General features: G+C 41.5%; 2 protein-coding genes across 2 annotated transcripts; one reads left to right on the top strand and one right to left on the bottom strand.

Annotated features, from left to right (window-relative positions):
* Positions 1-6: 6 nt before the first annotated feature.
* On the bottom strand, positions 7-13,438 carry cog7 (component of oligomeric golgi complex 7). The gene is made up of 17 exons (XM_012863136.3): positions 13,273-13,438; positions 10,827-10,975; positions 10,613-10,729; positions 10,359-10,527; positions 10,204-10,286; positions 9,409-9,531; positions 9,130-9,328; positions 6,919-7,046; positions 6,667-6,821; positions 6,459-6,575; positions 6,313-6,378; positions 6,036-6,222; positions 5,823-5,963; positions 5,668-5,751; positions 2,969-3,083; positions 869-1,012; positions 7-786 (listed from the first exon to the last, which is right to left on the bottom strand). The coding sequence occupies exons 1-17, from the start codon at positions 13,436-13,438 to the stop codon at positions 620-622; spliced, it is 2,310 nt and encodes a 769-aa protein (XP_012718590.2). The 3' UTR covers positions 7-619.
* Positions 13,439-14,476: 1,038 nt separating this feature from the next.
* LOC105926661 (myeloid-associated differentiation marker-like protein 2) lies at positions 14,477-16,656 on the top strand. The gene has a single exon (XM_012863056.3). It carries the CDS (start codon positions 14,900-14,902, stop codon positions 15,794-15,796), a length of 897 nt encoding a protein of 298 aa, XP_012718510.2. The 5' UTR covers positions 14,477-14,899; the 3' UTR covers positions 15,797-16,656.
* Positions 16,657-17,428: the final 772 nt, after the last annotated feature.

Here is a 17,428-nt window from a genome sequence, read left to right as displayed (position 1 = left end):
GATTCATCATAGTGTAATCAGGTTTTTATAATACAGATTTTCACAATCAAATCTCTTTCTATCCAATATGGAGACAATCAGTCACCCCCCCCCCCTCCCCCCAAAAATAACAAAAAAACAACAACAAATATACTCTGATTCTTTTTTAACATGGAGAAATATGAGAACAACAAACTAAGCCAGATATACACAAAATCCCACCTCTGGATAGTTTAATAGCCCAGATCAATTATATTAGGATGATAGAGTTAATCAGATATATGGATCATGGAGAATTGACGTCGTCTCTTCAGCCCCCCTCCCCGTTATAAATGCAGCAACTACGAAATAGTCTTATATAAGATGTAAGATACAGTATATGGATCTGTTGGCTTAAACTGAAGGCATCATTACCGGCAACAAAATATTGAAGTAGAAACTTGGCTTAAATGCGTTAGGAGGAGGAAAAAAAACGTAAGGAACACCCGTGTTTCAGTTTCTTCTGTTCTCATCTGAACTACAACTTCCCAAAATGGCAGAAAATACAAAAAGAATTAGCGAACCGCAACACGTGAGACAGGCGTTAGTGACATTGCTTCCTAAACACCTGAGGCTCCGCCCACAGAGTCCTTCCTCGCAGCTAGTAGTCGATGGAGCGCAGAGCGGCGAGCGTGGAGGCCAGGCGGCGCGGCAGCAGTTTGGCCGTCTGTCTGTAGTCTTCAGGTTTCGCCCTCAGCAGCGTCACGATGTGCTGCAGGGTGCGGGACGGCTGCAGGCCCAGAGCATCCATAACGTTGCTCAGATACTCTGTGGAGGACAAACAGGAGGCCTGAACCAAACCATCCACTGCGTACTGGCAGAAAGGAAAGGGCCTTCTCTGTTACCGTACCGATATCTGTGGCCAGCTGCTTTGTAGAGCGGGAGGAGAGCTGGGGGATGAGCAAAATGGCGTCGCAGTAGGTCTGCATGGTTGCTCTGGCGATGGAGCCCAGCCAGTAGTCCGCTGTGTTGTCCAACTCAGGAAGCTCATCACCTGAGACAACAAAGGCAAAGGTTCCCGTAGTGTTACAGGTCACAGGGTGACCAGCAGAGAAAACAGAAATCTGCCTTCTGCTGGAACAATTCACAAGGTTGGAGCATCCAGAGAGGGACTGATGACCCTTTCTCTTTACACAATCCTTCCAGAGCCTCCCGGTTCCTGTCTTCTGCTGGTTTCTCCTCGGTTCAGCCTGCAGGCTTTCTACAGAACCCAGATCTGCTGACTGAGATGGTCCTGAAAGGCGACCATGTCGTGTCTGTTGAGCCCTTTCTGTGTGGATTTTGTAACATTTTGGTTCATCATTCTGCTCAAAGAACCAGTTAGGACCAATTTTTACTTTCCTAACAAAGTCTCCCGGATTTTTATTAATACATTTTATTTAAAATCTCCTGGTAAATCAAGAATAGAATCAATAGTATAATTTAAAATTCTTCTTCTAACATATAAAGCCCTTAATAATCAAGCTCCATCATATATCAGAGCTCTGATTACCCCGTATGTTCCTAACAGAGCACTTCACTCTCAGACTGCAGGTCTGCTGGTGGTTCCTAGAGTCTCTAAAAGTAGAATGGGAGGCAGATCCTTTAGCTATCAGGCTCCTCTCCTGTGGAACCAACTCCCAGTTTTGGTATTTATAGGAAATTCTTTGACCAATCTGTATAATCTGATTGAATTTGACTTTGGAAAGTGCCTTGAGATGACATGCTTAATGAATTGGCGCTATATAAATAAAATTGAATTGGTATTTAAAAATAAAAAAATCCAAGGTGCTCACTTGGAGGCTCTTCGGCTTTTGAAAATGAGACAGGCCCATGGCACCACAGCTCCTCCACTCTACTTAACACTGCAGTTCACATGCATTTCCACATATTCCCCCTTCATTTCACAACAAACCCACCTGGAGTGTCTGTTGCTGGAAGTCTTTGTCTCATCTAACCAAGGCCCACAGGTTAAATTAAAGCTATAGGTGGTAATGCTGTTCAGAAACACTTCCTGTTGTACTGGGTAAAACGGTTCTTCCATCCTAAAAGTAGTCAATACTTTATGTATTCAGAAAAAGGAGGTAAAAGAAATGATCGCTGTGAGAGCTGCAGGCCAGTAAAAAACTCTGTTCGGACTGAAGAGCAGTGATTGGTCAGAGTTTTGTTCCTGCCCCCCCCATTCCACATGCTGATCATTCTGACCACTGAGCTATATAATACACTGGAGTGCTAATCACCGTCTGTTTGAACGAGTCGCTTTGAAGCCACCAGCCGCCATATTGGTACTCCCTATTTCCCCCCAGTGACTAGGGAATATGTGCGCTACAGCATCGAATAACAAGGATTTTCTCATGTTCAGGGGGGGCTTAAGACTTTTAAAATGTCAAATGCCATATAGTTTTATGTTATGTTCTGAAACTATCAAGTACTGAGAAAGTCATGTGCTGAAATATTTTGCATTTTATTTATTTATATATAAATAACATTCATAATATATATAACATTTATAAATATATAAATAACAATATACAAAGACATATATTTACAAATATGTATACATATATACATATACACATACTTATATATACATATATATATTTAATATGAATAACATGTAAATTATTTCAGCACCTAATTTCCTAGTAGTTGATAGTGTTAGTACATCCACTGACTGTAGAATTACCTGTGAAACGTTTTCACTCAGCCAGAAAACTGCTTGTTGTTGCAACCAAATCCTGTGGGATTCTGTGAGAGTAGGGAGTAGCAAGATGGCGGCCAGTGACTTCAGTTTTTCGGCAAAATCAGCACTCCAGTGTATAATATAGCTCAGTGATTCTGACGCGCTCAGGTAATGCTAATGTGCGTGCTTGTTCCTTCTTAGCTTCCACTTCCTGACTGACAGGAGACGATTCAAAGCGAGATGACTTCATGAAAGGAATGAAAGGAATGAAAGGCTGCGGCTGAGTACCTTGCTCTGGAGGGAAAGGCAGCTTCCCGGCATGTAAGGCCATCTCTAGTGCAGGGTCCTCCTGGGTCACAAAGGGCTCCAGGTGAAGTGGCAGAGACATCAGGTACTGTCCAATCTGTGGAGAGGAAGACAAGCATCACTGCAGGGCTGTTTGATCCAGAGGATGCAGATGGATACTAAAATCCCTAGCTTCACATGGAATCACGCTCCCTGAGCTTTTTCCACATTTTCCCTACATTACAACCACAACATTGCTTTTTACACACCAGACCAGGGGCCAGTAACCTTCACCACCACAAGAGCCATCTTTGCCTCATTTACAGCCACCAGAGCACAAAACAAATATAGTTTTATAAAATCTACAATAGGAAATGTATTTAGATTTTTAAATTAAGGTGGCCAAGTCAACCATATATTCACACACCGAGCCTTTGTCCTGATAGTGTTTACTTTTCCTTTTTGAGTCTGGACAGAGTTTTGCATCGGGTGCGATCCGCAGAGGCGAACATTACTGCGCCATCCGGCAGTACCGCAGAGCTGCCAATAGATGGCGACAACCACTGGAGGAGCCAGTTGACCATAAAGGGAGAGCTCCCTGTGGTCAAAGACCAACCCACTCTGCAGGGTTAGAGTTATTTAACCTCTTTCACCTCTGCTGGGCGTTGCTTACTCGCTCGGCTCAATCAGACACGTAGACGCCTCGCTGAGCGGTGGATCGTACGTCTACGTTGCCACCAGATCTACTAGTTTACCTTTACCTTTCACGAGTAAGAAGGAACTACCACCAATTATCCCCTATGGTCGTATTTATTTATTATAACACCATTATAAAGTTGTTTATATCTCTGTGGGCTCCATTGCTTCTCCTTATTTTCTCATTCCATGTTGTGGTAAATATACACACATGTGCTTCCTTTACTAACAAATAGAGCAAAAACAAAGTGTAAGGCACAGAAACTAAATATAATAAGACAACACGGAGTAATGATTTAATCTGAAAACCCTTGTATGCAACCAGAGAAAGTGTGTTGAATATTCTTCTGCACACTTTTTTAAAAAACGTTTTTTCTCCTGCATTGTTACATTTTATCACTGCTGCACTTTATACTGTAATGTTATTATTATTTCAACTGCAATCTCATTACACTGTCGTAGGCTGTATGCAACAAAATTTTGTTTTGTATGCACTCTGTACAAACAAAATGACAATAAAGTTTGTCTAAATCTAAGTCTAAGAGAGCATTATTGGCATAGAAATTCATAAAGTCATAGTATGTGAATCGACCTCTTTAAGAAATATGTTTTATTTTTATTTTCAGGTTAAACACATGTATAGAAAATTACTTTAAAGCACATATTTTGCAACCTACTCACCAGAAAAGTATTTTTATAATGATTTCTTACACTATTAGTGTTGTTTTTTCTGGAAATGTTATGCAGATATTGCATTTAGAAAAAGCTAAGAAAAACTACCAAAATTAGCCCTTTTTAACATAACTTCCTGTTTTGCTTTAAAACATTATTTAGTATTTTAGCCAAGCCCCAGTGAAGGGTCTAAAAAGTTACATACATGGAGCCGCAGGTTGCACTAGACAAACAAAGTTATGCATAACTATAAAGTAGAATAAAAGTTTTTAATTATTCTTCTTACAAATAAAAATCTAAAAACAGTTTACTGTATTTGTACTGAGCCTCGCTTACACAGAACCCCTTTCTAGGCTGCATTAAAATGCAACTTGTACATTAGACTGTCTACAAATGTTGACAGAATTAAGAACTTCCTAAACAACAATGACCAGGTGGTTTTATTGTTGTATGATGAAGGTTATGGAATAATATCCCAAGCTTTGGACATCTCACCGACCCCTATTAGTTTGTTCAAGGAAAGCATTAATTAGAGATCAGCCTAAACTTTCAGCCACTAGGGGGAGCCCAGTTATGCTCCATAACACAAGAAGAAAAAAACTAACATTTGCTGCATCAACTATTCAATTACTGAGATCTACCCACTCATCTTGACCACAATTAGAGTCATAGTTTGGTTTACAACTAATCATAATAATCTTTTTTTTACCATTATTTTATTTATTTTTATTATTAATATTTGTTATTATTAATCTTTTACTACCTGTGTGGGAACAGGTATTCAGATCAACCGCCTGGAGCAGCTGAAGTCGAGAAAGGAGGCAGTGCCCTACATGATTCTGAGCACATTTTGTGGCTTCAGCTGTCATTATATTCAATAATTAATTGAGAAATAGGAATATTAGATATGAAAGTGTTTTAAAAATTTGTATTGGTTGATGTTTTAAGGTCTTCCTGTTATTAAACATGTGATGCCATGTTGTTGCGCGGCTCTTAGCACCGCTGCTGGGTCTAATTCTGGCTCCTGATGCTGAACTGGTCGGCCCCTGCTGGTTTAGACCAAAGTTCATTAATTGGCCCCGGTTAAAGCTCAGACCTAAATGCAACTCAATCTGTGATAAATTATATAAATAAAGCCCTAAACCTGTACAGCAGGAGGTAAATTTGTTTTTAGTGAATGGCAAATGTTTTAGATTCTCATTAGTAAAAAGCAGAAAAAGCTAAAAAAAAACAATTATCAATTTACATTTCACTTCACATTTACACACTTTAGGATAATCCAATCAACTTTGAATTACAGAAAGTATATATAAGTATATATAAAGCTGACTTACATTGGTGATATATTCTTGTGGTGACAGGCTGAAAGTGGGCAGGTCTTCAGTGTAGCTCTCTCCGATCCCAGAACCGTCCTGAAACTAAACGGGAGCGAGCGGCGTGAATCAAACCGCAGAGAATCAAACCGTCCAGACGCTCGACGCGTGATCACCTCCATCTTGGAGACGAGGCAGAGCTGGTGTTTGATCTGCAGGAAGACGGAGTCGAAGGCCAGCTGGTTGGCCTGCTGGTTGAGTCTGGTCAGAGCCGCTCTGGGTTCGGCCAGCAGGCTGGAGTTGCCCGTTCCCTTTTCCTGCAAGGCGACGGCTATTTAGCAAACGACCAGCAGCAGGAGACTCAGCAGCGAGCGAACGCCGCGTCCTACCTTCAGCGAATACAGGATCTCCATCAGGCTGTTGTATTCAGCTACGTTTCCCCTCTGAAGGTAGTTGTATTCCTGCCAGGGGTTCTTAGCGGCGTTTTTCCGGTCTGCAGAGCTGGCCTCCTGGATGCCGGCCAGGCTGCGCGGGCTGTACGACTCCGATAAGTACTTACCTGCTGTGCCCAGGATCCTGTGGGAACCATCGATTATATGTTTGTTTTTTTCTATTTAAAACCTGAAACTGGGTCTTGCAGACGAAAAAGAAGCAAGCGTCTCTCACTTGTTGGACAGCTGCTGCTCGAAGGCGCCGCACTGCCGCAGCAGTTCTCCACATGTGGCGATGATCCTGCAGAGAGCCGCGCGGTAAATGCCAGAAAGAAGCTGCTTCCGGGTCGCATATGAGCCGGTTTTAAAAGGCAAACTAACCGGACTGAGTTCTGGAAGGCCGTCCAGTCCTCCTGGAAGACAGAGGAGCTCGGCGTTTCCTCCAGTCGGCACTTCTTTCTGATGGACTGCAGCGTGGTGGAGAAGTCCGACACGTACCTGCAGGTTTTTTCAGGAATGAGGCTTTGCTCGTTCTAGGGAGCCGTTTGTTGGAAGCTGTGATTAACAACCAGATAAAAAGCAGCCTTACTTGGTGAAGAGGGCTTTGAGGGCTCGGAGGAGGCCGCACACGGCCAGTCCGTCCGTCAGCCTGACGCAGCGCTCCACGGCGCCGCCCGCCAGGCCGAACAGCTTGCCTACGGAGTGGCTCAGCTCTTCCACGCAGTCGATTACCTCCCCGTGTTCCTGAACACAAAGGAGGGAGCGGCAGAGATGAGAGAGGAAGCAGAAGCGCCGGTCTGGTCGTGTTGGTGGGTGGGTGTGAGTGAGTGCGGCGTCTGACCAGAGGCACGGCGCTGATCTGGATGAGGAGGTACGCCTCCTCCAGCTCTCCGTACTGCAGCTGGTAGGATTTGTAGGGATCGTACAGCGCGCAGACCAACTCGCTCACCTTCAGCAGGTTGTTCTCACCTGGGCACACAGAAAGGAAGGAAGGACTTCAACCGCTGCATTCACTGCAAAAACAGAACTAAAAATAAGTTACATTTTCTTGAAATTAGTGAATTTGTCCTTGATTTGAGCAGGTAAATAAGATTATCTGCCAATGGAAGGAGTATTTGTACCCCTTAAATAAGATAATTAGATATAATGCACTTGAAATAAGTTGATAGAGATAAGTTCTTCCTATTTAGGTGCAACAATCTTCAGGCCAACACTGCAAAAACATAACCAAAAATAAGTGAAAATTTCTTGAAATGTGTGTATTTGTCCTTGATTTGAGCAGGTAAATAGGATTATCTGCCAATGGAATAAGATTTATGCACTTAAAACAGGAACAACTCATCTTCATCATCTTATTTCAAGTACATTATATTTACCTATCTTATTCTAGGGGTAAAATTACTCATTCCATTGGCAGATTATCTTATTTACCTGCTCAAATAAAGTGCAAATACACTCATTTCAAGAAACTTTTATCTTATTTTTAGTTCTGTTTTTGCAGTGTTCAAGGCGCATCTTCAGAGGAGCGACGATTCTGCTCTGTTGCGTTACAAACTCAAACTAACAGTTTTATTGAGATTTTACGACCCCTAGAGCAAAAATTGTGAAGTGTAAGGAGACGGATTCACCGATTCTGCTTTTGGTCCATTCTGCTCACCCTCAGTCACTCAGACTGGATGGAGAGCGCCTGGAACAATAATTTCTGGGCTTTAACTAGGCCGTTCTAACAGATATTTAGCTCTAACCCCCTCCATTGTTGCTCTGTCTACATCTTTAGGGTGGGTGTCCTGCTTAAAGGTGGTCCCTCCGCCACCATCGCTAATCTTTTGGAGCCTTTAGCAGGTTTCCAAGGATGGTCGTCCAACTTTTTATCACCTCAGGCTGATGTGAAGCATCTGCTTTCTGACACAACGAAGCATTTTGCAGGTAAGTTTTTGCCTAAGCAGAGCTCCTTCTTTAACATGTTTGACTGCACACAGGACTTTTAATGTCTTTTTAACCAACACGGCTTTCTTTTTCCCCGTCCATGAACACCAAACTTCCCAACTGCACTAATAGTCGTCCTCTCCACGGATTCTCCCACATGAGCTGTAGATTTCTGCAGCTCCTCCAGAGTTGCTTCATCCTCTCTCCAGGTCCAGATGGTGGATCGATCAGAGCTCTGGGAGATCTTCAAACCCTTGGGCTGTTGTTATAGAACCTGATGCCGTTTTAAACCGGACCAGAACTTCCTCCCTGACCCGTCTGCTGGGACGCCGACTCCTCTGAAGCATTCAGGGGACAGACGAGTTTAAACTGAGATTAAATTACACACAGCTGGACTTTGTTCTTTTCCTCATTAGGTGAATTCCTTCTTCTTTCACTTCACAATTACAGTAGGGCTGGGCGATATGGATTAAAAATTAAACCTCCGATTTTATCATACCAAATCCGATTAATCGATTTTTTTCCTCCTTTTTGTTTCATAAAAACAAATGAAAGAAATGATTTTAAAACCTTGCTTTTATGTCAAGCATTTGGTCAGGGAGTTGACCTGAATTCAAAGTGCAACTAAAAACAAGCTGTGAAACATGCTTGTAAAACAAGATGGCAGCCGTGCCATTATAAACAAAAATATAACAAAACATTTGCTGCTAGTGGTTTTACACATTGAGCTAAGAACAGGCTTCACTGCACTTGTGAACTTCAAACTAAGTTAAAAAAAAAAGTAAATAAGTAAATGAAGTACCTCGTATTATGGTAAAAAAAAAAATTCCACTTAACAATATTTTGACAATAATTTTGCCTAAACATATATTTAGCATCACATGCTGTTCTCTTCATGGAAACCCAATGAGTGTATTGGCAAAATAAAATCCAGATTTTCCAAAAATGAAATCTTAAAGAATTGTAAATTCAAATTAATCGATTAAATCGATTTATCGCCCAGCCCTAAATTACAGGCGACCTTTTCTTGATAAATCCCATAAAGTGCCGTGCGTGGCTGGGATGTGACAGAAGGTGGGAGGTTAAAGGGGCAGGACAACTTTCTCCGGGCGCCGCCTGCACAGACCTAGGTGTGGAAGCATGGCCGCCTCCAGGCTGCGGCCAAAGTTGGATGCGGTTTGGTGGAGTTCCAGCAGGGTGTCCAGGCGCTGCTCCTGGGCGGCCCGCTCCATGGCTGAGCTCAGGCACACGGGGATGGACGGCACCATGGCCCCCAGGGTCTGGATCAGCAGGACCGTCACCACCTCGTAGGGGTTCTTAAACACCTGCAGCAGAGTAACGTCACACGGTTCAGCGCGGACCGCTCGGCTCACCTGAACGGTCCTGTTTCTGCGGCGTGTCTCACCTGGCTGCTCCACTGGACCTGGGAATGCCAGGTGGAGAGCAGCGTGTCGTAGAACTCAGACAGCTGCTGGTTCAGACTGAGCTCGCTCTGAGACAGGTCCTGCCACATGCTCACCAAATGTCCCTGGAGACACCAAATCACACGTCATCCCACGTTCACAGGAGCCATTCAGTAACCTCACTGCAAAAACGGATCTAAAAATAAGCAAAATGTTCTTAAACATAATGTTTTTGTCCTTGATCTGAGCAGGTAAATATGATCATTTGCCAATGGAATGAGTATTTTTACCCCTGAATTAAGATAATTAGACATCCTGCACTTGAAATAAGATGATGGAGATGAATTGTTCCTATTTTAAGAGCACAAATCTTATTCTATTGGCAGATCATCTTATTTACCTGCTCAAATCAAGGACAGATACACTAATTTTAAGAAAATTTTACTTATTTTTAGTTCCGATTTTGCAGTGCAGGAGCCATTCAGTAACCTCACTGCAAAAATGGATCTAAAATTAAGTAAAATGTTCTTAAAGTTAGTGTATTTATTCTTTATTTGGGCAGGTAAATAAGGTGATCTGCCAATGGAAGGAGTATTTTTACCCCTAAAATAAGATAATTAGACACCCTGCACAGATGATGGAGATGAATTGTTCCTGTTTTAAGTGCAAAAATATTATTCCATTGGCAAATCATCTTATTTACCTGCTCAAATCAAGGACAAATACACTAATTTTAAGACCATTTTACTTATTTCTAGTTCCGTTTTTGCAGTGCTGGCCCGGACCGCAGAACCCACCTTATGACACTTATAGTAGTACGCCAGAAGCTGGGGCATTCTGTCGATCTCCATGAAGACCTTAACAAACAGCTTGGCCTGGTCTGCAGAAGGAAGAGGAGGATGTAGTTAAAACTTAGCTGGATGGGACAAGGTGGAGCGGCGCTTTTTGTTACCTATAGACATGGAGTTAAAGGTCGCTACGATCTGCGGACTGGCCATGGCCTCCAGCCTGTTCTTCAGAGCCTCCAGGTGGACGCACTTCTCAGAATAGTCGGGCGTGTCCACCAGCATGGCCAGGCTGTTCTGCATGCTGGTCAGCTTGGAGGAAATAACTTCCAGGTCCTGAAAACACGACAGTCTGCCTGCTAGCCACTCTGACCACCGTAGAGATATAGAAGAGGGTCGACGCTGCGTCAGCGGCTTCTACCTGAGTTTTAAACGTCTCCTCGATGTCTGCGCTCAGCGTGCTCCACTTGTCCGCCTCCTGCAGGGCCTCGGCGGCCAGCTGCATTCGACTCTTCACCTGATCGATTTCCACCAGGACCTGGTGGGCACGAGTGGCACGCTGTTAAGCTAACCCCCCGTTTAAACGCCGTCGTCCTTCGCCAAGCAATGCACGGATTTTAGAAGCAGACACACACCTGCATGGACTGGACAGTGTCCTGTTCGAACTTCTTGATGTCCTCCTTCACGAGGACCATCTGCTCCTTCAGGAAGGAGGCCTCCTGCTTCAGGGCCTCCACATCTCGCAGCACTCTGGGCATATTCTGGAGGGCCTGGTGACTGCTCTCTGTTCACAGACAGCGGAGGGAGGTTAACCGTCACACAACCTGATAAACATTATTACTTCTGTTGGTATTCTTACAATTATAATATAATAACATTATCAATGACATTCTAATTTAAAGAACTGCTATTATTAATATTATCATTGTCGTCTTTATCTTTTATTCCCTTGTGTGATAATGTCATTTTTAATTATCATCATCATTATAGGCACATCATTAACATATTTATAACAAAAATACCAATAACAAATATTATTATTATCAATATTATTATATTAAGATTATAATAAATTTATTCTCCTTGGTTTACTGTAATAATATTATCATTTTAAACACAACGTCACTATTATATTTCTTACAGTGATGATTATCACTATTATTACTAGGTGTGTAAATCACGATGTGAGGTTATATCGATTTGTTTGGATGACGATACAATATTTGCCAATATGGCAAAGTTCGTTACAATTTCCGATTGATGAAATCAACATGATGTGATATTATGTATGGACTGACTCTGATATTATGAAAAATAAATATAGAAGTAAATACGTGCTCAATAAATACATAAGAATAAAATAAATGCACAAAAATACAGCAAATAAATACATGCAAGCAGTAATTAAAATATACAATGAGACATAAATGTAAATATCTCTTGATTAGCTTGCTTATTTTTCCTCTTTTTAATAATCACCACATTTATTTTTCATTATAACAGTCAACTTTATTAATAACTTTGTTTTTAAATGTATTTATTTCTGATTTGCCTGTTTTATTCTTCCTTCCTATAGTTTTACCCCATTAATTTCTTCCACCCTATTTATTTATGCCTGTCCTTTTTCCACTTCTGCCTCATTATGCAAATGACTAATATGACACATTTATTACTAGTATCACTCATTAACGTTGCTTAATTGCATAGTGTCATAAAAAGCGTCAACCACAGTATTTGAAATAACTTTTAGAAATTTGGTTACATTTACATTCCGATATATCCGGTCCATAAGACAATGGTAAGTAGGGCTGTGCATAAAAATCCATACAAAGATTAATATCGATGTTTTTAAAAACGATTTAATATTGATATTCAGGCTTTCAATATCAATATACTTCCCAACCCCTAGGGGGCGTTGTCACAGCGCGCCATTACTGTTCACAGTGAGGAAGAGCAACTGAGACGAATTTGCGGAATGGTCGACAGGATTTTAGAAGCGCCTTCTTCCCTAAAATCAGACGTTTGGGCACATTTTTGGTTTCTGTGATACGTTAAATGCATTCAACCAAACGCACTTTGTTTTCCTGTTAATATATCAGTGTTCAATAAATTGAACATAAATATAATATTTAGCTGGTTTTGTTAATTGAATGAGTTTGAGCATTAATTTGAAAGTAATAAATATGGATATTAGAGTCAAATCAAATCAAGCTGAGCTGTAAGAGAATCGTATCGAATCGGCTCATCCTAGATGATACCCAGCTCTATTGGTAAGTATAATCTTTTTTATTGCGAAACCTATATCAGGGTCAAGACTATTTACTGAGTTTATCACATTATCATATAATCTGACCCAATCTGTATAATCTGATTGAATTTGACTTTGTAAAGTGCCTTGAGATGACATGTTTCATGAATTGGTGCTATATAAATATATATAATAAATTCTACGTGCTCTGCCCATTAAGCTACTCCGCCTCCATGACCCAGGTGTGGATGCATGAACCTGATAGGAACAGAGCGCCTCTGTTAGCATCCCTTAGTGTACTAGGCATAGGTATCAACCAACATCTGTGGTATTCCTGCATCCCATTGGCTGCAGCGTTGCCAAGTCTGCCTATTATAAGCCAGGAAATCTCCCGGCACGTATAAATATTACACTAAAACATTGATTTGCACTGATTAGAAGCGGCCTCTGTATCACAGTCTGGCGGATTGCTTGTTTGGCTTCCATTTGGGCTTGATCTGGCAACAAAACAGGTATGCGGCTAATTAGCATCACTCGTCCATAAAGGGACAGGGTGGGTTTAGAACTCCGGTTCAAACCAGGAAACTCAGGAGGCAAAAACAACAACAATGTTTGATTGTTTTGCCTTTTTTTTTTTTTTTTCACCGATGGAACTAAACGTTTCAAAGACTCCATAGTAAATTTTAGAATAATCCAGTAGTGGCTTGAAAATGCCAGGTACTTTAAATCTTTTAGATAGTCGGCTGGACTTGATCAAAGGTTGTCTGAGGAAAGGGGAGCAGTGAATCTGGACGTAAACCCGTCTGAAGCTGTCTGGATCTCCGGTTACTGACCCTCGATGGCATTGTTGACCTCCTGGATGAAGAGCTGCAGCTTCATGACCAGCGTGGCTGCGTGGGTGTCCGCCTTGCCCGGAGCCTCCTTCTGCACCACCGTGAAGGCGCCGTTCACCCAGTCCTTCACATCAAAGTCATCATCCAGGAACTTGGAGAAATCCATCTCCCGGCTGTTCAGCCCGACTCCTGCGCTCGCCTTTCCGTCACCGAGCCATCCTGCTGAGCGCCGGGCTAGCTAAGTCTTCCCGAGCAGAGGCTTGGACACGAAGATGAAGTAGATGGCCCAGGAAAACGAAATGATCATCACAACCAGATACAGCTCCAACAATGCGACGGCCTCCTCCAGAGTTAGTCCTCAGCGTTTCCCCACCGGAAAGCCGCAAAGCAAACACATATTCCTAAACGGCTAATGCTAGCAGAGCTCCCGAGTGACAACAACTTCCTGTTGCGCTTCCTATTTACCTTCCCCCCGGAAACAGGTGGTAAAACTTAGGGCCTACTCAAATTCAATAAAGAAAATTCATGTTCTAACGTTTTTTTTTTTAACTATCATTATTATTTAATTTTGTTGCTGTTTTTGTAAAGGTCCGTGTTACCTTATTTTACCATAAGGCCCATTAAAAATAGAAAATTAGTTTGACGATGTTTCATATAAATAAGATAAGATATACTTTATTGATCTCATAGTGGAGAAATTCACGTGTCACATCGGCTCAATAATCAAAAGAAGGTGCCAAAAGAAGGAAAAGGTGCATAAGGTATAAACAGTGTGTTCACAGTGGATCGAAAAAAAAATAAAAAATAAAAAAAGGAAATAAAGCAGAGATTTAAGATGACTTATGTACATTCAAGGTGACTTTTATACATATCGATTGACGTTTTACATTAAAGTACCAGGTAAAGAGCAACAGTGAGGTAGTGAGATAACTATAACAGCTGAAGTCGCTTATTTAACAGGATTATTGCACAGGGTATTAAATAGTAATTGCACATTAGTTATTATTAGTTACTAGTTAAATTGAGCAAGCAAACATAAAATGTATATTTACATTTTTAATATTTACGTTTTCAGGTTATATTTATTTATTTTCTAGCCTGTAAAATATGTATTTATTTATTTGCTGGATGACCGTCGACTCAGTTTCGTCATAAGGATGTGTTCTATTGTGGATCTATTTGTGTGTTCTTTTTGGCTCTTCTCTGCACACATACATGCACCACTGTGAGGAAGATGTTTGAAAAACTACACTCAACATCTTACAAAAAAGATAAGACAAGGATAACAGAAAACATTGCTTATAAATGCCACATTTCAGGAAAACAGCTGGACATACAGACACTGCTCCCAGAGTTTCCAGACGTCCAGTATTCACTTACAAAAAGTGTCCCAATAACAGAACTGCCATGACCTCCAGCGTGCACGGTGGTGGTTCACTGCTGGTGAAGCATTTAATTCCTGTCAGCTGCAGCAGATGTTTCGTTATTCACAGGCTTACACTTGAATATTATGCAAATTAAAGCAACTACATGGAAAGCAGAGGTGGAAGGGAATACCTGTTAGACAGTCTCTTATCAGCTGACCTGAGAGGACAGCCATTCCAGCCGCTCTTCGACTCCTAGGAAGATGGGAATTGTTAGCGAAGTCAAGGATACGCTGTCCAAGGCCGTATTTAATCCGTCCAGCTTGATATCCGGGCGAGGCGGGCTCCACATGGCTCAGATCGTTCTGTGTCTGGTCACTTTTGTCCTGGGAATGTTCAGAGGAGGCAGCAGCCATACCTACTGGATCTACGCCATGTTCACCTGGGCCTTCTGCCCCGCCATGACTCTCTTCATCACCATTATTGAGATGTTTGGCCTGGATATAATCCTCGATATGTTTTGCATGGACTGGAGGGACTTCACCACGGGGATGGCCATGTCTTCCTCACTCATGACCATCTCTGTGGCCATAACTTACGCCAACTTCTACGCCTGCCTGAAGTGCCTGTACGGCTGGATAGTGAGCGTGTTTGCCTTCCTGTGCGGCCTCCTCTACCTCCTCGAAGTGGTGAAGGACAAGTTCCTGGACAAGAAAAAAGGGAGCTACCTGGCTGCTCTGCCCGGGTTCTTCAAAGTTCTGGAGGCCTTTGTGAGCTGCATGATTTTCATATCACTGACGGGTTACAGAGACAAACCGGCTCTGATCCTGTGCGTCGTGGCGTATATCATCCCTTTTCCCATCCTCCCTGTCATCATAGCCACCAACATCTTCAAAAAGCTGAAGAACTGTTTGCCCTTTAACCTGGACAGGTTTGTTTTTATATTCCTTGTCATCTCCGTTGTGCTGTACATATTCACAGCAATCATGTGGCCCATTTTTACATTCAGAAACAACCCGCGCCCCAGTGACTGTCCCCCTAGCTTTTGTATTTGGGCCATCCAGTTCATGGTTGCATTTTTTACCTATGTGAATCTCATCCTTTTTACAGTGGACCTCATTTTTACGCTACTCGGCATCTGTGGCTTTAAGCGCACTTAACTCAACAATTTCCCTCTGGGATTAGTCTGATTCTGATTCTGAAGTTCTGGTTTGTCTGAGCAGGAAAGCTTCTCAGTGCTTCACTTGAAACATTGTCTAAAACCAAGAACATGGAGGGGAAATGTTCCATGTTTCTAAGAATTTAAACTGTACATTTATGTTTTTTTTACTGTTTGTCTGTTTACTCTGCAAGATGAAAGTTGACCTGAATATAGAGATAAGTTCCACGGTTCTTTTTCATGAATTAAAAAAATTTCCACAGATGTAACTTCAGCCTAAAGTGAATCAAGGAGAATTTTGCATGGCTTTGTTATTTCACATCCACATGACACTTATCAGGTCTAGCTGAAAACTGAAGATTACATGTAAATAGGGCCACCAGGGCGTTCCCACGGCAACACATGTAACATGTACTTTTGTCTTTCTTTTTCTAACAATGATGATTTAAATATGGGATATAAATGTACCCTTTTTTACATTTACATAAACATTGTGCAAGTACAAATAAATAAACAGACTGTCGTACACTGATTCCCGGAAAATGGTTGTAAATAAATTGCAGATTTGATTTGTCATGACTACCAGAATGTTCTGCCTTTATGTGAGTACTGTGAGGGAAATATTTTTATGGTAAAGAAAAACAAATAAATCATAATAATGGCTTCTTCTAGGAATACAATGCTAAACGAAGAAGTACTGAGCCAGCGGTACTTTCTGTGATAAAAAAGAAAAACCAGAGTCTCATGAGTTAACAGCAACAAAAGTGTTGCCATTAATTTAATGCTATAAGTAACCGGCTAGATACAGAGTGACTGAGCTAGGGGCACTTTCTATGGGAAACAAACTCAAAGAAAGTTCCCAAAATCAATGGCAGCAGTAATGTCTTTGGTGTTTTCCAGCAAGGAAACTAAACAGAACTGAACTAGAGGTACCTTCTATGGTAAGAAAAAACTAAGTGTTTATTGTGTCAATGGCAGCAATATCGCTGACATTAACATCATTAGGGAAAGAAACTGAGCAAGGGGTACCTTCTACAAAAATAACAATTAAAAGAAAATAAAGTAATGGCAACAATGGTATTTTCCTTTGTTTTTCCTTGAAAGAAAGACCGTTAAACACAGTATTTAGCACACAAGAAAAAAAAACCTAGAGTACCTAAAATTAACGACAGCAATAGCTAAGTCAGTAGTTCCATCCATCCACCCATCATCTATCATCTATACCCACTTGGGTATAGATGATGAAACTGCTAAACAGAAGAACCGAGACAGGTTTACCCTCAATCATAAATAAAAATAAAGAGAATACATAAAGCTAATGGGATAATCAGTGTGAAAGGAGTACTTTCTATGGAAAAAACTCAAGCACACACTTGACACACCAAGTTAAATATGGAAATACAGGAGCGATGTATCATCTCAGTCCATGCAAACAATACTGTACAGCTAATACAGAAGCACAGGGTGAGGTGTACCTTCTATGGAAAGAAAAACGGAGATGTGAGCAATTGTCATAATAAAAACTAAGAACAAGACTTGTAAGTCATATTTAAGAGTGGAGTTTCTGCTAAGGTGTTACATCCTTCAGTCATTACAAGATCAACAACTCTTCATGCTCATCCCAGCAGCCAAC

The sequence above is a fragment of the Fundulus heteroclitus genome, chromosome 10 (assembly GCF_011125445.2).
Source record: "Fundulus heteroclitus isolate FHET01 chromosome 10, MU-UCD_Fhet_4.1, whole genome shotgun sequence".
NCBI classification, from domain to species: Eukaryota; Metazoa; Chordata; class Actinopteri; order Cyprinodontiformes; family Fundulidae; genus Fundulus; species Fundulus heteroclitus.
This window is presented reverse-complemented; position numbering and strand designations above follow the sequence as displayed.

What these genes read in the sequence shown, in the direction of transcription:
- cog7 (XM_012863136.3), bottom strand. Translation starts at nt 13,438, where the DNA reads ATGGATTTCTCCAAGTTCCTGGATGATGACTTTGATGTGAAGGACTGG. An exon ending in AGGTCCAGTGGAGCAGCCAG is followed by an intron (nt 9,329 to 9,408) that starts GTGAGACACGCC and finishes ACTCTGCTGCAG; the next exon opens with GTGTTTAAGAACCCCTACGA. An exon ending in GCCTTCCAGAACTCAGTCCG is followed by an intron (nt 6,379 to 6,458) that starts GTTAGTTTGCCT and finishes GGCTCTCTGCAG; the next exon opens with GATCATCGCCACATGTGGAG.
- LOC105926661 (XM_012863056.3), top strand. Translation starts at nt 14,900, where the DNA reads ATGGGAATTGTTAGCGAAGTCAAGGATACGCTGTCCAAGGCCGTATTT.